Source organism: Pediculus humanus, genomic scaffold (genome assembly GCF_000006295.1).
Source record: "Pediculus humanus corporis 1103172108294 genomic scaffold, whole genome shotgun sequence".
Taxonomy (NCBI): Eukaryota; Metazoa; Arthropoda; class Insecta; order Psocodea; family Pediculidae; genus Pediculus; species Pediculus humanus.
The window spans coordinates 517,464-533,018 of record NW_002987863.1 but is presented as its reverse complement, the minus strand read 5'-3'; the positions used below and the strand labels follow the sequence as shown (position 1 = coordinate 533,018).

Sequence of the window (15,555 nt, the reverse complement as noted above, 5' to 3'; positions counted from 1 at the left end):
AATTAATATTCGCCATTTTCAATTTTGCTTGTAATCGAGGAAATTTAAAATAAAAAAAAAAAAAAATGACTCACGTAATTAAGTACAGTAACGCAAATTAAATTAACAACAGCAGCCGTAGCTGGAATAACAATAACCGTATAAGTGTAGGAATTTTGTTCATCGGGGGGTTTGATCAATGAAAAAGCAGATAATGCAGACATTCTGTAAAACACGACAGCAAAAACAGCTCCAACTGCAGTACTAACCTAAAATTTTTTTTTTTTTTTTAATAATAAATTTTTGTTTTATTCATGCATTTCATTTTTTTGTTTTTTTAAATTCAAGTAACTGAATACATACTAATAATAAAACCACGGAAAAACTAAAAACCATATTGGGTACTCGAATTTTCCAAAAAGGCACGTAAGGCTCCGTCATTTTTGTTATAACGTTTACTTTTTCTTTTATGAATTTTTTATACTTTGAACTAACCGATACCAAATATCCTGGTCTGGGTGGTTCGGCTGCTAAATCAAACGTTGCCAATCCCCATCTATGAGTTAATGCTGAACTATGTCGTTTCCAAAGTTCAAGATAAAGAGTAGCTAATTGAAAAAATGTAAAATTAATTAATGATTTACAACAATACATAATTCATTTAAAGAATATAAATAAATTACCCCAGAATGACATGAAAGTGGCAAAGAAGACAGTGGCAGGATTATCGAAAAGATATTCGAGTTTAGCAAAAGTACAAGTTTCTGTTAGTTTCCAATAGTCGCAAGTTTCATCACATAGAGGACACATAATAAGATCATCAGATTTGCAAATATCTTGGCTGAAAAGTAAACGAATTCATTTCAATCATTTTTAATTTTAAAATTGTGATAAAATTCATTTTCTTATCTATCCTCATTTTTAAATTGATTAAAAATAATTCGCAGAAAATTAAAGTTTGTAAAATACTCAAAATTGATAATTCTTTTTTTAAACAATTACCTCAAAGTGTTGTAATTTAGAGTGATCCACCCGTAAAAAAAACAAATAAGTCCAACAATACTGGCAGGTATTAGCATGTGAGTATAAAATCCTAACCAAGCAAAATAAAGAGCATATTTAACACCAAAATAATCTTTGATTTGATCAATAGGTTGAATTTTAATCCAATTTCTTAGTCTTGACCAATCATTGTATAATTTGCACCTCAGTGATGTACCTTTTCTATAATCTCCCTGAAAAAAATTTCTAATTTGATTAATATTTAAAAAAAAAAAAAAAACAAAAACCGAAAAAATTATTTGGGAAACATACATCGTGTAATGGATAGGCAGCTTTGTAAACTCCTTCTGCCAATAAACGATTAATACCAACTTCATAAACTGCTCTTTCATCTTCTGTGTATCTTTGTCTTTCTAAAATAAAATCGATAACACAACTTTTAACACCGGAAGTAAAAAAATTTGGGGAATCAATATCAAATCTAAAAAAAAAATTAAAAAAATTAAAAAAATCTTTTTTAAAGAACATAAATTAAAGTTAACAATGAAGTAAATAAAAAAAAAAAAAAAAAAAAAAAAACAACTAACAAATATGTTTTATCCCTTGCAAATTCAGCTGTCAATTTCGAACCGGTTGGCGGGTAAATTTTTTTATCAAAATCTATAAAACTAATTATCATTCTAAACCAACTTTTAACTTCGTTAACAATATCAAATTTTTCAACTTCGCTTTCTTCAGTTTCTTCCTATAAATAAATTGACAAAAAAAAAAAAAAAGTAACCCCCGATAATACAACAAACACAAAAAATGTTTTCTTTAAATAATTTTTTGTAAAAAAATCTCTTACAATTTTAATGGGCATTTTTAATTTAAGAATTTCACAGTATCTAGCCAATACTTCATTTGGTGCATAAATTTTAATAAAATGAAATTTATCCAAAACTTGATAACTGAGTTCCAATCCTTCATTGATAAGATTCCTTTCGAAAACTTCTCTTTTCCCATTACTGTTCGCATTTGCTTTTTTAGGATAATCTTCAAGCCAAACCAAAACAAAATCTACACTTTTATTATCCATTTCATCTATGACTTCATCTTCTGCATAAACCCTCTTAAAAAAAAAAAACAAAAATTATTTTGATAAACATAAAATTACATATTATTATTATAATAAATAAGAAACCCACCCTCTCTTGACAAAACAAAACACACAATCAGACTGTATGATTAGGCAGTAAAAAAGCCTATTAGTCAACAAAAAATATTTAGTATATCAATGAAAGAGCATTGTTTTTCAAATAAAAATTAACAACTGGTTAATAATTGTATACTAAAAAATTAATAATAATAATAATCATTTAATGAAAAAAAATTCATTGAGTTAAATGTTAATAATCATGTTTTAAAACAAAACAAAAAACCAGCATGTAATTATAAATTAAAATTTTATGTGTAACACAATTGATATCGTTAATGAATTAAAATAAATGTTAAAAATAAATAACCAGTTTAAACACAGGCTGAAATGTGGGCATGAGTACTTTCTTCCTCCACGGTGACTCCTCGTACATTACGAAATGTAATAATTTATTAAAAAAAAAACCTAAAAAACAAACCTTGTGAAACCTTGGTCGTTCATGATTTTGAAACAAAGCAACCTTAGGATTATCTAAATCTTGTGCCGAATGATAAACCGTATATTTGGATGCATTTAAAAAATCTTCATCTTTAGCCGATTTCATTGAAACATCATCGTAATCGTTCAAATCTCCATTACTGTCACCGTAAATTCCCTCCATATTCAAATATCCTTTTTATTTTCAATAAATCTCTTTATTATACAATAGCGATGGCGGTCAAATGATAACAACATTTCTTGCAACAACAAAAAAAAAAAAAAAAACAATTATCCGTTAAATTTTACAACAAACCTACCATAAAAAAAAAAAAAAAAAAAAATTTTGTAAAGTAAATACAAATGGATTACACAGTATGCGGTGTTAATTAATTAATTTTTTATAATACTCATCCCGTTCATGTAAAGTAAATACGTTTTTATAAATTAACTCACACTAATAATTATTACCTGTCGAATTTAATTTAATAAAATCGTTACTTAAACATTTTTATTTGTTAGAAAAAAAGTCAGGTGAAGAAATTTTTTTTGTATTAATAATATTCATGTACATTAAATTTGACCACAACTCAATCTAAACTTACATCAAAGTAGCGCTTATAGTGTTGATAATCAGAACTACTCACGATTTGAATTTTTTTTTTTTAAATTAATCGACCGTACCTGAAAAATTATTTTTATTTCATTTTTTTTTTTTTTTTTTTTTAAATAAAAATAAAAGTAATAAATATAAATTATTTTTTTAACGAATGTTCACTTTGAGGAAAAAAAAAAAAAAATTAACGGACGTCCGTTTAATTAAGTTCATTAATTCATTTGAAAATTTTAAGTGTTTGACGCGAACTTGTTCATGTATTATTATTATTATTATTTCAAAGTAAAAGAAAAAAAAATGTCCGACGGCAAATTATTATTAATTATCAATATTTCGATATTGTATATAAATTAATAACATTTTAATAATTTAAAAAAAAAAAAAAAAAAAAAAAACTATAATAATAATTAACGCGCGAGAATTAAATATTACCATATTTAAATTCTAATTAATTCTTTGACCTTCCGCCGTGACGTCATTTAACCGTCGTTTTGTTGATTCCATTCGAATTTTTCAAATTTTAAATCCTCATAAATTTTCATCCTCTAGTTAAATTTCGCGTTTTTTTTTTTTTTTTTTTTTTTTTTGTTATTTTATATAACAAAAAGTGAGTTGTTATTTACATAACAAACGTTGTGAGTTTTATTTTAAAAGAACACTTCCGATCGACGCCTTTTTTCTTTAAACCATTAACAATTACAATTCAATCGATTAAAAAAAAAAAAAATGGCCGACGAATTTTAATTTTAAATGCATTTGATTAATTCGTGAAATTTACCTTAATATCTCTAGAAAAATCTTATTATTTATGAGACGTCCGACGTAACAATTTAACGACAATTTTGTTTTCTTTTACAATTACACACATAAACGTTTCAAATGAAAAATAAAAATGGCGGCGGCGTCCGTTAGCCATTTTAGCATTTTCAATAAAAATCAAAAAAGTTTCTTAAGATAAATAATAATAATAATAATAATATACAACAATAAGTATTTAAAAGTTTGTCGTTTTTAAAAGTGATAATAATAATAATAATAATAATAATAATAATTGTAATAATAAACGGTAAATAATAATATAAATAAATAAACAGTTATTAAATTAATTTTTTTTTTCTTTTCAAATTATATTTAAATCTAATCATCATCATCATCATCAAGAACATATATATATGTATAAATCTATATATATATATATTTTGTTTTCTGTTATTTATTTATTTATTTATATACATATACATATACATATACATATATATATGTATATATTTCATGACAGTACATTTTTTTTTTTTTAAAATTTTTTTTTCTGTTTTTTTGCACAAAAATATTTACATTGCCTTATAAAACATACGTTCAAAATATCTAAATAATAATAATAATAATAATAATAATAATAATAATAAAATTTTCAATTAGTTTTTTTATAATAATAATAATAATGAAAATTGTACATCATTATACATCATTTTATTTATTTATTTATTTATCATTTTAGGCTATAGACATATATGTTCAAATAACAAAATAATTAAAAGATAATAAAACAAAAAAGAAAAAAAAATCATTATTTATTTATTTTTTTTACTTTCTGCAACCTCCCCCGCCCCCGCCCCCGCCCCGCCTCCGCCTCCACCCCAGTCCCGCCCCCCAGTTCCCGCATTTTCCAGAAAATATTTTAATATTTTTTTTTTTTTTTTTTTTAAATTTAAATCTTCTGCTTTTTTTCCCTTCCTTTTCCTCCTCCTTCTCCTCCTCCTTATTTATTTTTAAAGTACATAAAATTCATTCATTCAATCAATCATTCACTCATTGAATTCTTAAATTACCAAAATAATAATAATTATTACAAAAAAAAAAGAAAAAACAGCAATAATAATGATAATAATAATAATTTGATACCGGTGATTTATACTCAATTTTCGCCAAACACACACACACACACGCACACTATACGGGATTTACAATAAAAACATACTTAATACTATATACACATGTGAAGACACGCGCACACGCACACGAACACGCACACGAACGCACGCACGCATACTTTTAAACAATTATTATTTTTTTCACCGATTTCGAAACAACAACAACAACAACAACCAACAAACAAACAAACAAACGAACACGTTCACGCACTTATACACTCTCACGCTTACACAAGCCGCTTAAATTAACGCATTTAATCACGCACACGCACACACGCATTCACAATCGAGAGTATTTTTTTTTTTTCCATTTTACATTTATTTATTATAAAAAAAAAAACGAATGAATGAATGATCGATGACAAAAACAATAATAATAATAATAATAATAATAATAATAATAATAATAATAATGATGATAATGATAATAATAATAATAATAATGATAATGATAATAATAAATCAAAACTATGAAATTACATGAGAGTTTGTTAAAAAATTCAAATAAATTTCCAGTTTTTGTTATCATCACCACCATCACTATCACTATCACTATCACTATCACTATCATTATTATTATTATTACTAGATGCAGTAGTAGTAGTAGTAGTAGTAGTAGTGGTAGTGGTAGTAGTGATATTACTAATATTTAACATATAAAAAAAAGATTTTTAATTTTCTTTAAATTGCATTCCCGATGTTAAAGCCATTCGTTTGAATTTTAAACACTTGACAATTAAATTTGGGGGGGGGGAGGGAAGGGGGAGGCAAAACGAATAGAAATAATGAATATTATTATTTTTTTTTCCCTCTCAATTTAATATTTAATACCGAATTCAACAACAAAAAGCATTCTAAGGCATTTATTAATATTATTATTATTATTATTTTAAATTTCATTCATTATTTCTATTCATATTTAAACTTTGCACATTACATTTCCCTACGAGAAAAAAAATAATAATAATAATAATAATGATTGGTATTAGTATTAGTTGTTATTAACCAGGTCGTGTTTAGATATTTTATTTCTAAAGGCCACTTTAAACCTAGTTTTACTTTTTTTTCTTTGAGACAAACGAAAAAAGAAAATTATATATATATATATAAATATAAATATATACAAATATATAAACATAAATAGCAACAATGGCGGCTAAGCATCATCACGTCGACAGTTTTAACCCAAAATATATATTAAATCAATCAATCGTACTATTATTTATAAACCAATCATTCATTCATTCATTCATTAATATATAAATAAATTATATTCTCTATTTATCCCACCATCATTAATCAATCATAAGCTATTGAAAAACGAAAAAATTAATAATAATAATAATAATAATAATAATAATAATAATAATAATAAAATGAAATATTTTTGTTTTTAAAAAGCATATTGTAAACAATTTCTTACATATATATATATATATATATATATATATATATGTGTTTGTTTGTGTTTGTGTTTGTTTGCGCACACGCACACGAAACAATTATATATATTCATTCATTCAATCTATTTATAATATCTATTTACATAAATATATATATATATATTAAAATAACTAATTGCGACAGTTTTATATCAAGTCTAAGTCGTTTGTTTATTTATATATATATATATATAATTAATAAGTAGTATGCAAATTATTTATTTACAAAATATGTGTCAAATTTAACCAATTAGTTTTATTTTTTATTTTTTAAAATAAATTATAAATTATTATTATTATTATTATTATTATTATTTAAATAATTCTATGTATTTATATATATGTAAGTATATATACATATATATATATATATTTTTTTTTCTAAATGGTAAATTTATCAAATTAAAAATATATATTTATATAATATATATGTGTTTGTGTTTGTTTGTGTGTAAGGGTTTCATGTTCGTGTATGATTGAGTTTATATATATATATATATAAATATATATTTATTCACGTGAGGTTATTTACCTTTCATTATTAACAAACGAAACAAACATAATAATAATAATAATAATAATTAATAAATAAATAAATAAAAATTAATTTTTTTTTTTTTTTTTAACTAATCCTTTGTGAAAAGTGAGAAAACCGAAAAAAAAAAAAAAAAAATTATTTTTCTTTTATTAATATGTATATATATACGGAGTACATACATACATACATAAATACATAGATACATAGATGTACATAAAAATAAATTTTTTTTTCAGATTTTTATGAGTCGACACAATTTTACATAGAAAATTAAAAAGAAAAAAAAATTCCGAATATAAATATGTCAGTTATTATTATTTGCAATGAGTTATGTATTATTATTATTATTATTAAAAATCTCCATGATTCATTATAATAATAATAATAATAATAATAATGCTTTTGATGAAATAATTTAACAATAATAATAATAATAAAATGCACAAAACGAAAATAAAATATTTTGGAAGTAAATAACCCTCGTTTATATTGTTATTAAAAAATAAAAATAAAATTTTTTTTTTTTTTATATATTATTTTAAATAATAATAATAATAATAATAATAATAATAATAATAATAATAATATTTTACAACTAAAAAAAAAAAAAAAAGCGAAACGAAGAAAAAAAAAATGTACATTTACTTAAAAATTAAACAACAAGAAACGAATTTCTTTTTTTTTTTTTTTTTTTTTTTTTTTTGCTTTTTTTGTTTGTTTTTGTTTGTTTTTTGTTTGTTTTTCTTTTTTTTAATTTCTACAACAAAATAAAATTGGTACTCAATACCCATATCCTATGTGAACCAAATTAAAGTCTTCTGTATCGAAATGATCATCATTAACTATTTCTTCAAAAAAATATATTTCTTGGGGTCATTTCCCGTCGCGCGATGTTCTTCTTCTTTTGCTCACATCTGTCGACTCTGAAAAAAAAAAAAAAAAAAAAAAAAGTATTGACAAAATCAATTTCGAAATATAATTTTTTCGCGGTTAAGGAAAATTCCCCCCTCCCCCTCCCCCCTTCCCCCCCTTACCGCTTTTCCCGATCGCTTACCTTGTGTGATAGCGCTCCTTGTATATCTGATATTTCTCGAATCTGACTTGACGTGTTGTCTTATCGATCTCCTCGTCGGGGGCTCCGTTCCAACTTTACAAACAACATTTCCCGGAGTGCTTTTAGTTGTTACTTTATTATTATTCCTGATGTTATATGAAAAAAAAAAATTTGTCCATTTTTTTTCCTTTTCTTTTTCTTTTCCGATTCGGATAAATGGATGAAAATAAATGACTACTTACCTATTTTCTTCCTCTGACGTTATTTTGGGTTTTTTTATTTCTTGCTCGACCGAGTGTTCTCTACTACGTCCTTTTCCCGCCAAATCAATGAGCGGCTCGTCGTCAGAACTTTCAATTTCTGTAATCATTTCGAAATTTTCATTTCTCGGGTAACCGGTTCGTTCAAAACTCGAAAATTCATTTTTTTTTTTTTTTTTTTGTCAACGTTACCTTTTTTACTTCCGGTCAAGGGTTGAACCGTTTTCAAAAGTTGTTTTTTATCATCGACGCCCATGCAAGCTTTTATCAATTCGGCCGCGTTTTCGCTACATTTTCTCTTGTTCGGCCTCGAATCCGTCCCTTCTGACGTTTTCCCCTTATTGTCCTCGATTATCGCTTCTGCTTTTCGTTTATTTCTCGGAGTCGGACTCAATTTACTGCCACCATTTTTGGGAGACGTTTTTGCGACCGAAGGTGATAAAGGCCTTTCTTCTTTTAACGATCTCGGTGAACTTTTCGGTGTTCCACCGGGACTTCCTCCCAACCTATCGCATATTCAAATAATAATAATTGTAACCTTCGTTTCAAATAAGTACTCAAAAAAAAAAAAAAAAAACAAGGACTTACCGATGCCAGGATCTAGTTTTCCTTGAATCTTCTCCCGGTATCTCGATGAGCAATTGCTCTAATAAACTTTTATTTTTAACTTCCGACGAAGGACTGGATGTGTTCTCCTCCGGATCATCAGTCGATTTAAATTTTTTTCCAAAACGCTTTTTATTTAAACCGTTGGAATCTTTTTCGTATTGATCCCCTTTAATGTGATTGCTTCTGTAATAATAATAATAATAATAATAATAATTATAAATAATTTTATTTACGTTCAAAAAACGTTCCGAGAGGGAAAAAGGAATCCGTTAATTAGTAACGTACGTTACATCGCTGTTGTTATCTACGGTTGGCGGACTAGGAGACAGTGAATCTTCTCTTTTTGCATACGTGTACAAAGGAGGATTAACGCGAAATCTTTCAATGTCCTCGAGCGACGGCGAACCGATTTCAACTTCTATATTTTTATTTTCACTCGAGTCCCCGGCCAAAGCGTCCTTTCCCTTATCATCGAGCCGGGAACTCGTTTCCAATATTTTCGCACCCAATCCCTCGGCCGTGGTATCAAATTCCTTGCTGTTGGTTTCATTCCTTAAAAACGCTTCCCTGATTTTAGTTTCGAACGTTTCCATAAGTAAATTAGTCACATCCGCTTCTTCAATTGCACTTGATTTATCATCATCATTTTTTTCAATCGTCACTACACAACTCATCGACTCATTGATTTCAACAGTTTCCGAATCACAGTCGTTTGGTTGAGAGTTCGCGCGGTTATGGCTACCACTTACCCGTATCTCATCTTTTTGACTCTCGCTTTCCGACGAGTTATTATTATCACTTCCCGAAATTGTTTTTTTTGTTTCGTCTTGTAATTTATTATTATTATTATTATTTGTACTGTTGTGCGGAGAGTTGGGGTCCGTATTATAATCGTAAGTGTTTGAATTCAACTCGGATTTAGAATCTGAACAGGGTTCAGGGTTCGGGTCTAAAGGCACTGGATTGGCCTGAGTTGTATTGTTCTGGATTGATTTTGACTCGTTAAGGCAACTATGCTCGTTTAATTTCGAAGCCTCATCCGTCCTATCGTGATTTTGTCCTTTTTTCTCTTCGGGTTTAGATATTTCTAATTCTTTCGTATGAGATTCATCTTTCCGACAAGGCGACTCTCCCTGATTTGGAGATTTTTCCGATAATGCATCCATCGATTCAATCCCAGAATCTTCACCCTGAGTGTTTCCTTGATTAGCAGGTGATTCTCCTCCGACCGGAGGATTGTTGGGACTTCCGACCCCGTCAGAGTTTTTTCCTTTAACGTCCGTTTCCGGAGACGTGACCGGTTGTTTTATTTCACATATATTCGAAACCGTTTCTTTGATTTCTTTAACGGGACAATTTGTTTCCAGTACTGGTTTCGAAGGAACAACCGGGTGTTTAACGAGTCCCACTCTACTGCCCACCGTTTGTTTTTTATCTGAAATTGAAAAATAAATAATATTACCTAATGGTAATTATATTTATAAAATAATTATAATTTATTTGTAACTTACTGTGAGGATCACATCCCGTTGAAAGTTTTCTATTCAAGGCAAAAACTTTGTTCATTTTTTCTTTTCTAAGTCTATCTATGACCGAATCTTTTCTTATTTTACGACTAAGAGCGTCAAATCGTCGAGATGAATTACAAGATTTTACTACTAAACCTTGTGAGCCTAATTGCTCCGAACTTGATGATCGACTTTTTACTTTTTGCGCTACGTGCACTTCTAAAATAAGCAAGTAAGTATTTACATTATTGTATTGTATAATTACAGCAATCTTTCTTTCACATAACATTTAAAAAAAAAAAAAATACCTGAAGGAGGTTGATCCCCGCTATGACTTCTTTTAGTTCTTCCACCAAACGCCTCATGATCTTCCTCTCCATCACTATTTCCCACGGATCCAAGGCGTAAACCACCAGACGAGTCTTTTTTTGCGCTTTTAATTCTTAACGGTGTTTTATCACCTTTTTTTAAAGCCTTTCCTATTTCATCTAACTTTAGCTTTTTTAAACCGGATTCATCGAATTTTAATTTTTTACCTACACCATCCTTGGGTAATTTCAATGATAAATCGTTTTTCAACTTTCCAGACACTCTATCGATTTTCGAAGTTAACTCGGATTTGATTTTCCCACCGATTTCTTGCGGTTTTTTAACGGCGACCTCTTCACTCTTGTCTTCTTTATCCTCGGCCAATTCCGTCAACTCCATGTATTTGTGCTTTATAAAATCACTTTTAATTTTTAAGCACTCTAAACTTTTCAACTTTTTATTATTTATATCACCGACTTTTTTACGTCTTAAGTAATCGCTCAATTCAAAAGCTCCCGTTTTGAAATTTTTAGTCCTATCTTCCTCGATTTCTTCGGTCGAGTCAACAACGGTATCGTTTTCGATTGAATTCCGACGAATATCAAATGATTTCAATTTATCACTTTCACTACTCGGATTTTCCTCATCTTTTTTTTCCAATATTTTAAATTCGTCCATTAATTTATTACAGTTTTTACGTTTTTCGTAGTTGAGCGTTTCTTCTTTCAACGTCCTCGATATCCATTCTTCGGAATCCATTTTTAAATTAATTTCTACTCTTTTATTAACCGTAGAAACTATTTCGTCAAACCTTTTTGTCGCACTAGTCTCCGACGAATCCCCCGCATGCTTTTTATTTACGCATATTAAATTGTTCTTTTGCTTTTTAGAATCTTTTCGTTTTTTAATAATCGATTTATCATCCGCTAAATCCAAACCCCCGTCGGAAACATCGCCCAGACCTGGAGCTACGGGAATTTTCAATTTTAAAATATTGTTGTCAACTTCACGCTCGGCAACGCGCTTTAACTTCAATTTTTTAGATTTCGGATTTATTTCAGAGTTATTCATTGCAACGATTTCCCGGCCGAGTTTTAAATTCGACACCTTCACTTTCTTTTTATTTAATTTTGAGTAAAAGTCTGAACTGGGATCCCCGCCGCTACCATCCAATGAAAAACGATCTTCGTCTTCTGAATGACCCCAATGACTCGGACTTTTCTTATCTTTACGATTTGATACAACGACAGCGGCGTTTGGTCCGCGTAAAGAAATATGAAGGGGTGGCACTCGAGGTTCTTCGGTAGAATTTACATTAGTGATTGCCGGAACATTGCTATTGGCGTTTGTTAAAGCTGGTGACCCACTGTTACTGTTGTTGTTGTTGTTGTTATTATTATTATTGACACCTCCACCACCACCATTATTATTACCGCCACCACTATTGCAACAGCTGCTGTTACCAGCTTGACCAGATATACTTGAAACTCGATTACCTGAAACTGAGATTTAATTTTTATTATACCTTAATAATGTAAACTCAAACAATTGTGGCACAATCACCTTTTAATTTAAAAATAATACTAACCTGGCAAGGGTTTTCTTGAAGTTGGGCAATTTACAAAAGAAACATCAACCTTATAAGCTTGCGTAACGGGCTCCGTTTTTCCCAATTTTAATCTTAGTTTAATTTTTTCAGGCCCATGATCTCGACTACCTTTATGAGATAGACCACGCCTCCTGTTAGGATTACTTGTTTCTGATGCTGTAGATTTATTTGTGGCCTCAGAATCACTCTGATCCGAAGTATCATTTCGGCGTGATATCTAAATTAATATAGTTTATAATTATCATTTGCTTCTATTCCAATCATATTATTCATATATATATATATATATATATATATATATATATATATAAATAATTAATTTGATATTTTATAACTTACAGTACTGTCATCATCTGAAAAGGCTCGACTGGCTGGAGAAGATGTATATAAGAAAGGATCTTCTTTAGAAGGTTCTTCTTCACTTTCAGAGCTTTCGCTAGGCATAGGCTCCAATTCTCCTATTAATGTAAAAAATAATTACAAAATATTCTTTTAAATATTGCATTAATCGTTTAAATTAGTAAAACATTACCTGTTAAAGGGTTTATAATAAGTTTCTTTCCGTCTGATATTTCTTCTGCTTCCATATTTTTATCAGAAGTTTCCGCAGATGAACAGGGTTTACTAGAAGATGCTGAACAAAAAAATATTAATTGTACTTATCGATTGTTTCTTTCATTTCTTTACAGGTATTATATAGTTGTTTAAATTATACATTCGAAGTACAATAATAATTTTAACTTACACAATTAAAAAGACTGGATACATCAACAGGAGAAGGATCAGGAATGAAGTATTATACGGAATTTAAGATAAAGTAATCTTTCTTCATGTTTATAAAAAAAAAAAAAAAAAAAAAAACTTGAAAATGAAGAAAATTTAAAAAAAAAAAAAAAAAAAGGAAAAATTTTTAAGGTTTAAAAGGTTTTTAAGGTAAAAATAAAAAAAATGAAAAAAATAAAAACCACTTATACCTGTATACTGCGAGTATCCTTGAACTACGAAATTTGGTCTCACTTCTGAATTAGGAAACCCTGCTCTTATTTGAGTAAATCTCTGCATAGATGTCGGATTGGGTTTCCTAGCAGCACTATTAGCGACATTTTGAACCGAATTTTGCGGAAAGCCCTTCATTAAGTTAGGACCGTATCTCCCAGGTTGTCGTATTACGTTCACATTTGAAACGGACGGCATTCCTACAAGACTTTGACTACTGTAACCCGGTACATTTCCCGTGAAACCAGGAGTTTTTACAGCCGGACTCCTCGGTCTAACTGATGGCATTCGAGCCTGAGAATTGGCTAGAAGTTTAGGCGTCATTTTATTACTATAATTATGAGTAAAATTGGAACGAAAATTTTTCTCAAAGTCCACTTTATTGGGTTCCAATTGTTCCGGAGAGTTTTTTCGAACTGTTTTCAACTGCTCGGGATTAGGTGGAGCCATTTTATTGGCGACATTGGTTGCATTACTAGATGATGCCGTAGTTGCCGTGACCGGAGTTCCATCATTTTGTAAAAGGTTCACTAGTAAAGGGCTTGACAATGACACATTGTTACTATTAAGCACTGAATCAGGCGGCACAACGTTTTTTAATTGGCTAACAGTCGCAGTCTGTACGCTCGAAAGCGGTAACTTTTGCGTGAATGGCTTTAGATTGACTTCTCTGGCAGGATACGAAGAAATGTTAGAAGCTGCTAAAAGTTTTGTGGAAGTTGTAGTGATCGGCACATTGGATGATGCATTAACGGGTTTCTTTCCAGCTGGCAAAGGTGTATTTTGACCGGGGACTTGTGAAGGTTTAACTCCTGATGGACTATATGTTTTGGCGGGGTATGGCGGTGGTGCAGTAAAACTATGTTGATTATTGCTGCTAAAACAAATATAATATTTAGAAAAAATTTTGTAAAGTCAAAATAAAAATAAATAAAAAATATAAAATATACGAACCTGTCTCTCCCGTGTTGAGTTTGTGCAGCATGATTCATACTAGTAAAAGGAAAAGGAGGTGGCCCTGCCAGAGGTTTAGGCGAAGGTGGAATGCCAACCCCTGTAGGTGCCACAACATTAGGACTTCGAAAAACTCCAACAGAACCAGCTGTCCCTGATAATGTTCCACTAACAATATGGCCAAGAGAATTATCAGCAGAAATACAGCTGCTGCTATTGGTACAGTTGCTACTACTCTCTCCTCCAGTTGTTAATACTATTTCCTGAGGTTCTCCTCCAAATCTTGTCGCAAGCCTCAGAGATATCACCTGATCCCCTTCTACCTGAACACTTAATATACCCAATGCTTGTAATGCTGCATCTCCAGCTTGAGCCAGGGCTCGCAGCCTTTGAGCAGCATCTCGGGGAATAGTCAGAGTAACTCTAACTGAATTCCAAGGCTCCACTTTATTAACTTTCATTAAAACCTCTTTACCTGAAATAAATTATCATAAATAAATATATTTAAATTATAGTAAAAGCGTTTTTTATAAAACTAAAAAAAAAAAAAAAGAGAAATAAGTAAATCTCACCTGTGCATAACAGAGTTCTCAACTTTTCAATTATTAAAGAAAATTTATTTGGAAAATCAGGATCTCCTAAATCTCCTTGGCAAGTAAACACTGTTTCAATGAGATCATTATCACTAAGTGTTTCTTTTTCTAAACCTCCCCAAGGTAATTGAGAACCAAGATCCTTTTGAGATCGAGCTGAACCTGTTAAGTAATAAAAACCAATACATTAACCGATTCCTTATAAAGGTTTGATAACAAAATATATATCGTAATACCTTTATTAATAAACACAGAGCATCCTGTATGTGGGGGATATCCCACTGTGAACTCTCCATCACTGTCTGCAGCCATCTCATTTACACTGCCATTGTAACTGATTTTACGGGCAGGCCATTAAGATCAATGAACTACAAAATATTAATAAAAATAAATTATTACTGTAAACAAATAAAATTGAAAAAAAGTTTCAAAGTAATACAAAATGATTTTCCAATATTTTTTAAGATCTTATTAATAATATAATGAAACTCTATTGAGGTTCAATTACTACAAATGAAAATTTGATTTTGATTTGTTACT

The 15,555-nt window shown here is 29.2% G+C and overlaps 2 protein-coding genes across 2 annotated transcripts in view; both read right to left on the bottom strand.

The window, feature by feature from the left end:
* Phum_PHUM551980 (transmembrane protein 16E, putative) overlaps positions 1–2,780 on the bottom strand; it is a gene marked incomplete at both ends in the record, with an annotated part of 8,520 nt that extends 5,740 nt beyond the window's left edge. The window contains 9 exons of the mRNA XM_002431821.1: positions 71–248; positions 343–587; positions 663–820; positions 982–1,210; positions 1,290–1,462; positions 1,569–1,641; positions 1,672–1,726; positions 1,829–2,090; positions 2,608–2,780. Of these exons, the coding sequence (XP_002431866.1) occupies positions 71–248; positions 343–587; positions 663–820; positions 982–1,210; positions 1,290–1,462; positions 1,569–1,641; positions 1,672–1,726; positions 1,829–2,090; positions 2,608–2,780 (1,546 nt within the window). The remainder of the gene's footprint in view (positions 1–70; positions 249–342; positions 588–662; positions 821–981; positions 1,211–1,289; positions 1,463–1,568; positions 1,642–1,671; positions 1,727–1,828; positions 2,091–2,607) is intronic.
* A 5,123-nt stretch (positions 2,781–7,903) lies between these two features.
* Positions 7,904–15,327, bottom strand: Phum_PHUM551970 (uncharacterized protein; the record flags this gene model as incomplete). Its single annotated transcript, XM_002431820.1, has 16 exons — positions 7,904–7,971; positions 8,178–8,323; positions 8,420–8,537; positions 8,630–8,943; positions 9,026–9,229; positions 9,332–9,872; positions 9,906–10,481; positions 10,558–10,773; positions 10,863–12,218; positions 12,452–12,689; positions 12,812–12,930; positions 13,005–13,106; positions 13,447–14,327; positions 14,423–14,897; positions 14,995–15,177; positions 15,252–15,327. The coding sequence occupies 16 exons, from the start codon at positions 15,325–15,327 to the stop codon at positions 7,904–7,906; spliced, it is 5,613 nt and encodes a 1,870-aa protein (XP_002431865.1).
* Positions 15,328–15,555: the final 228 nt, after the last annotated feature.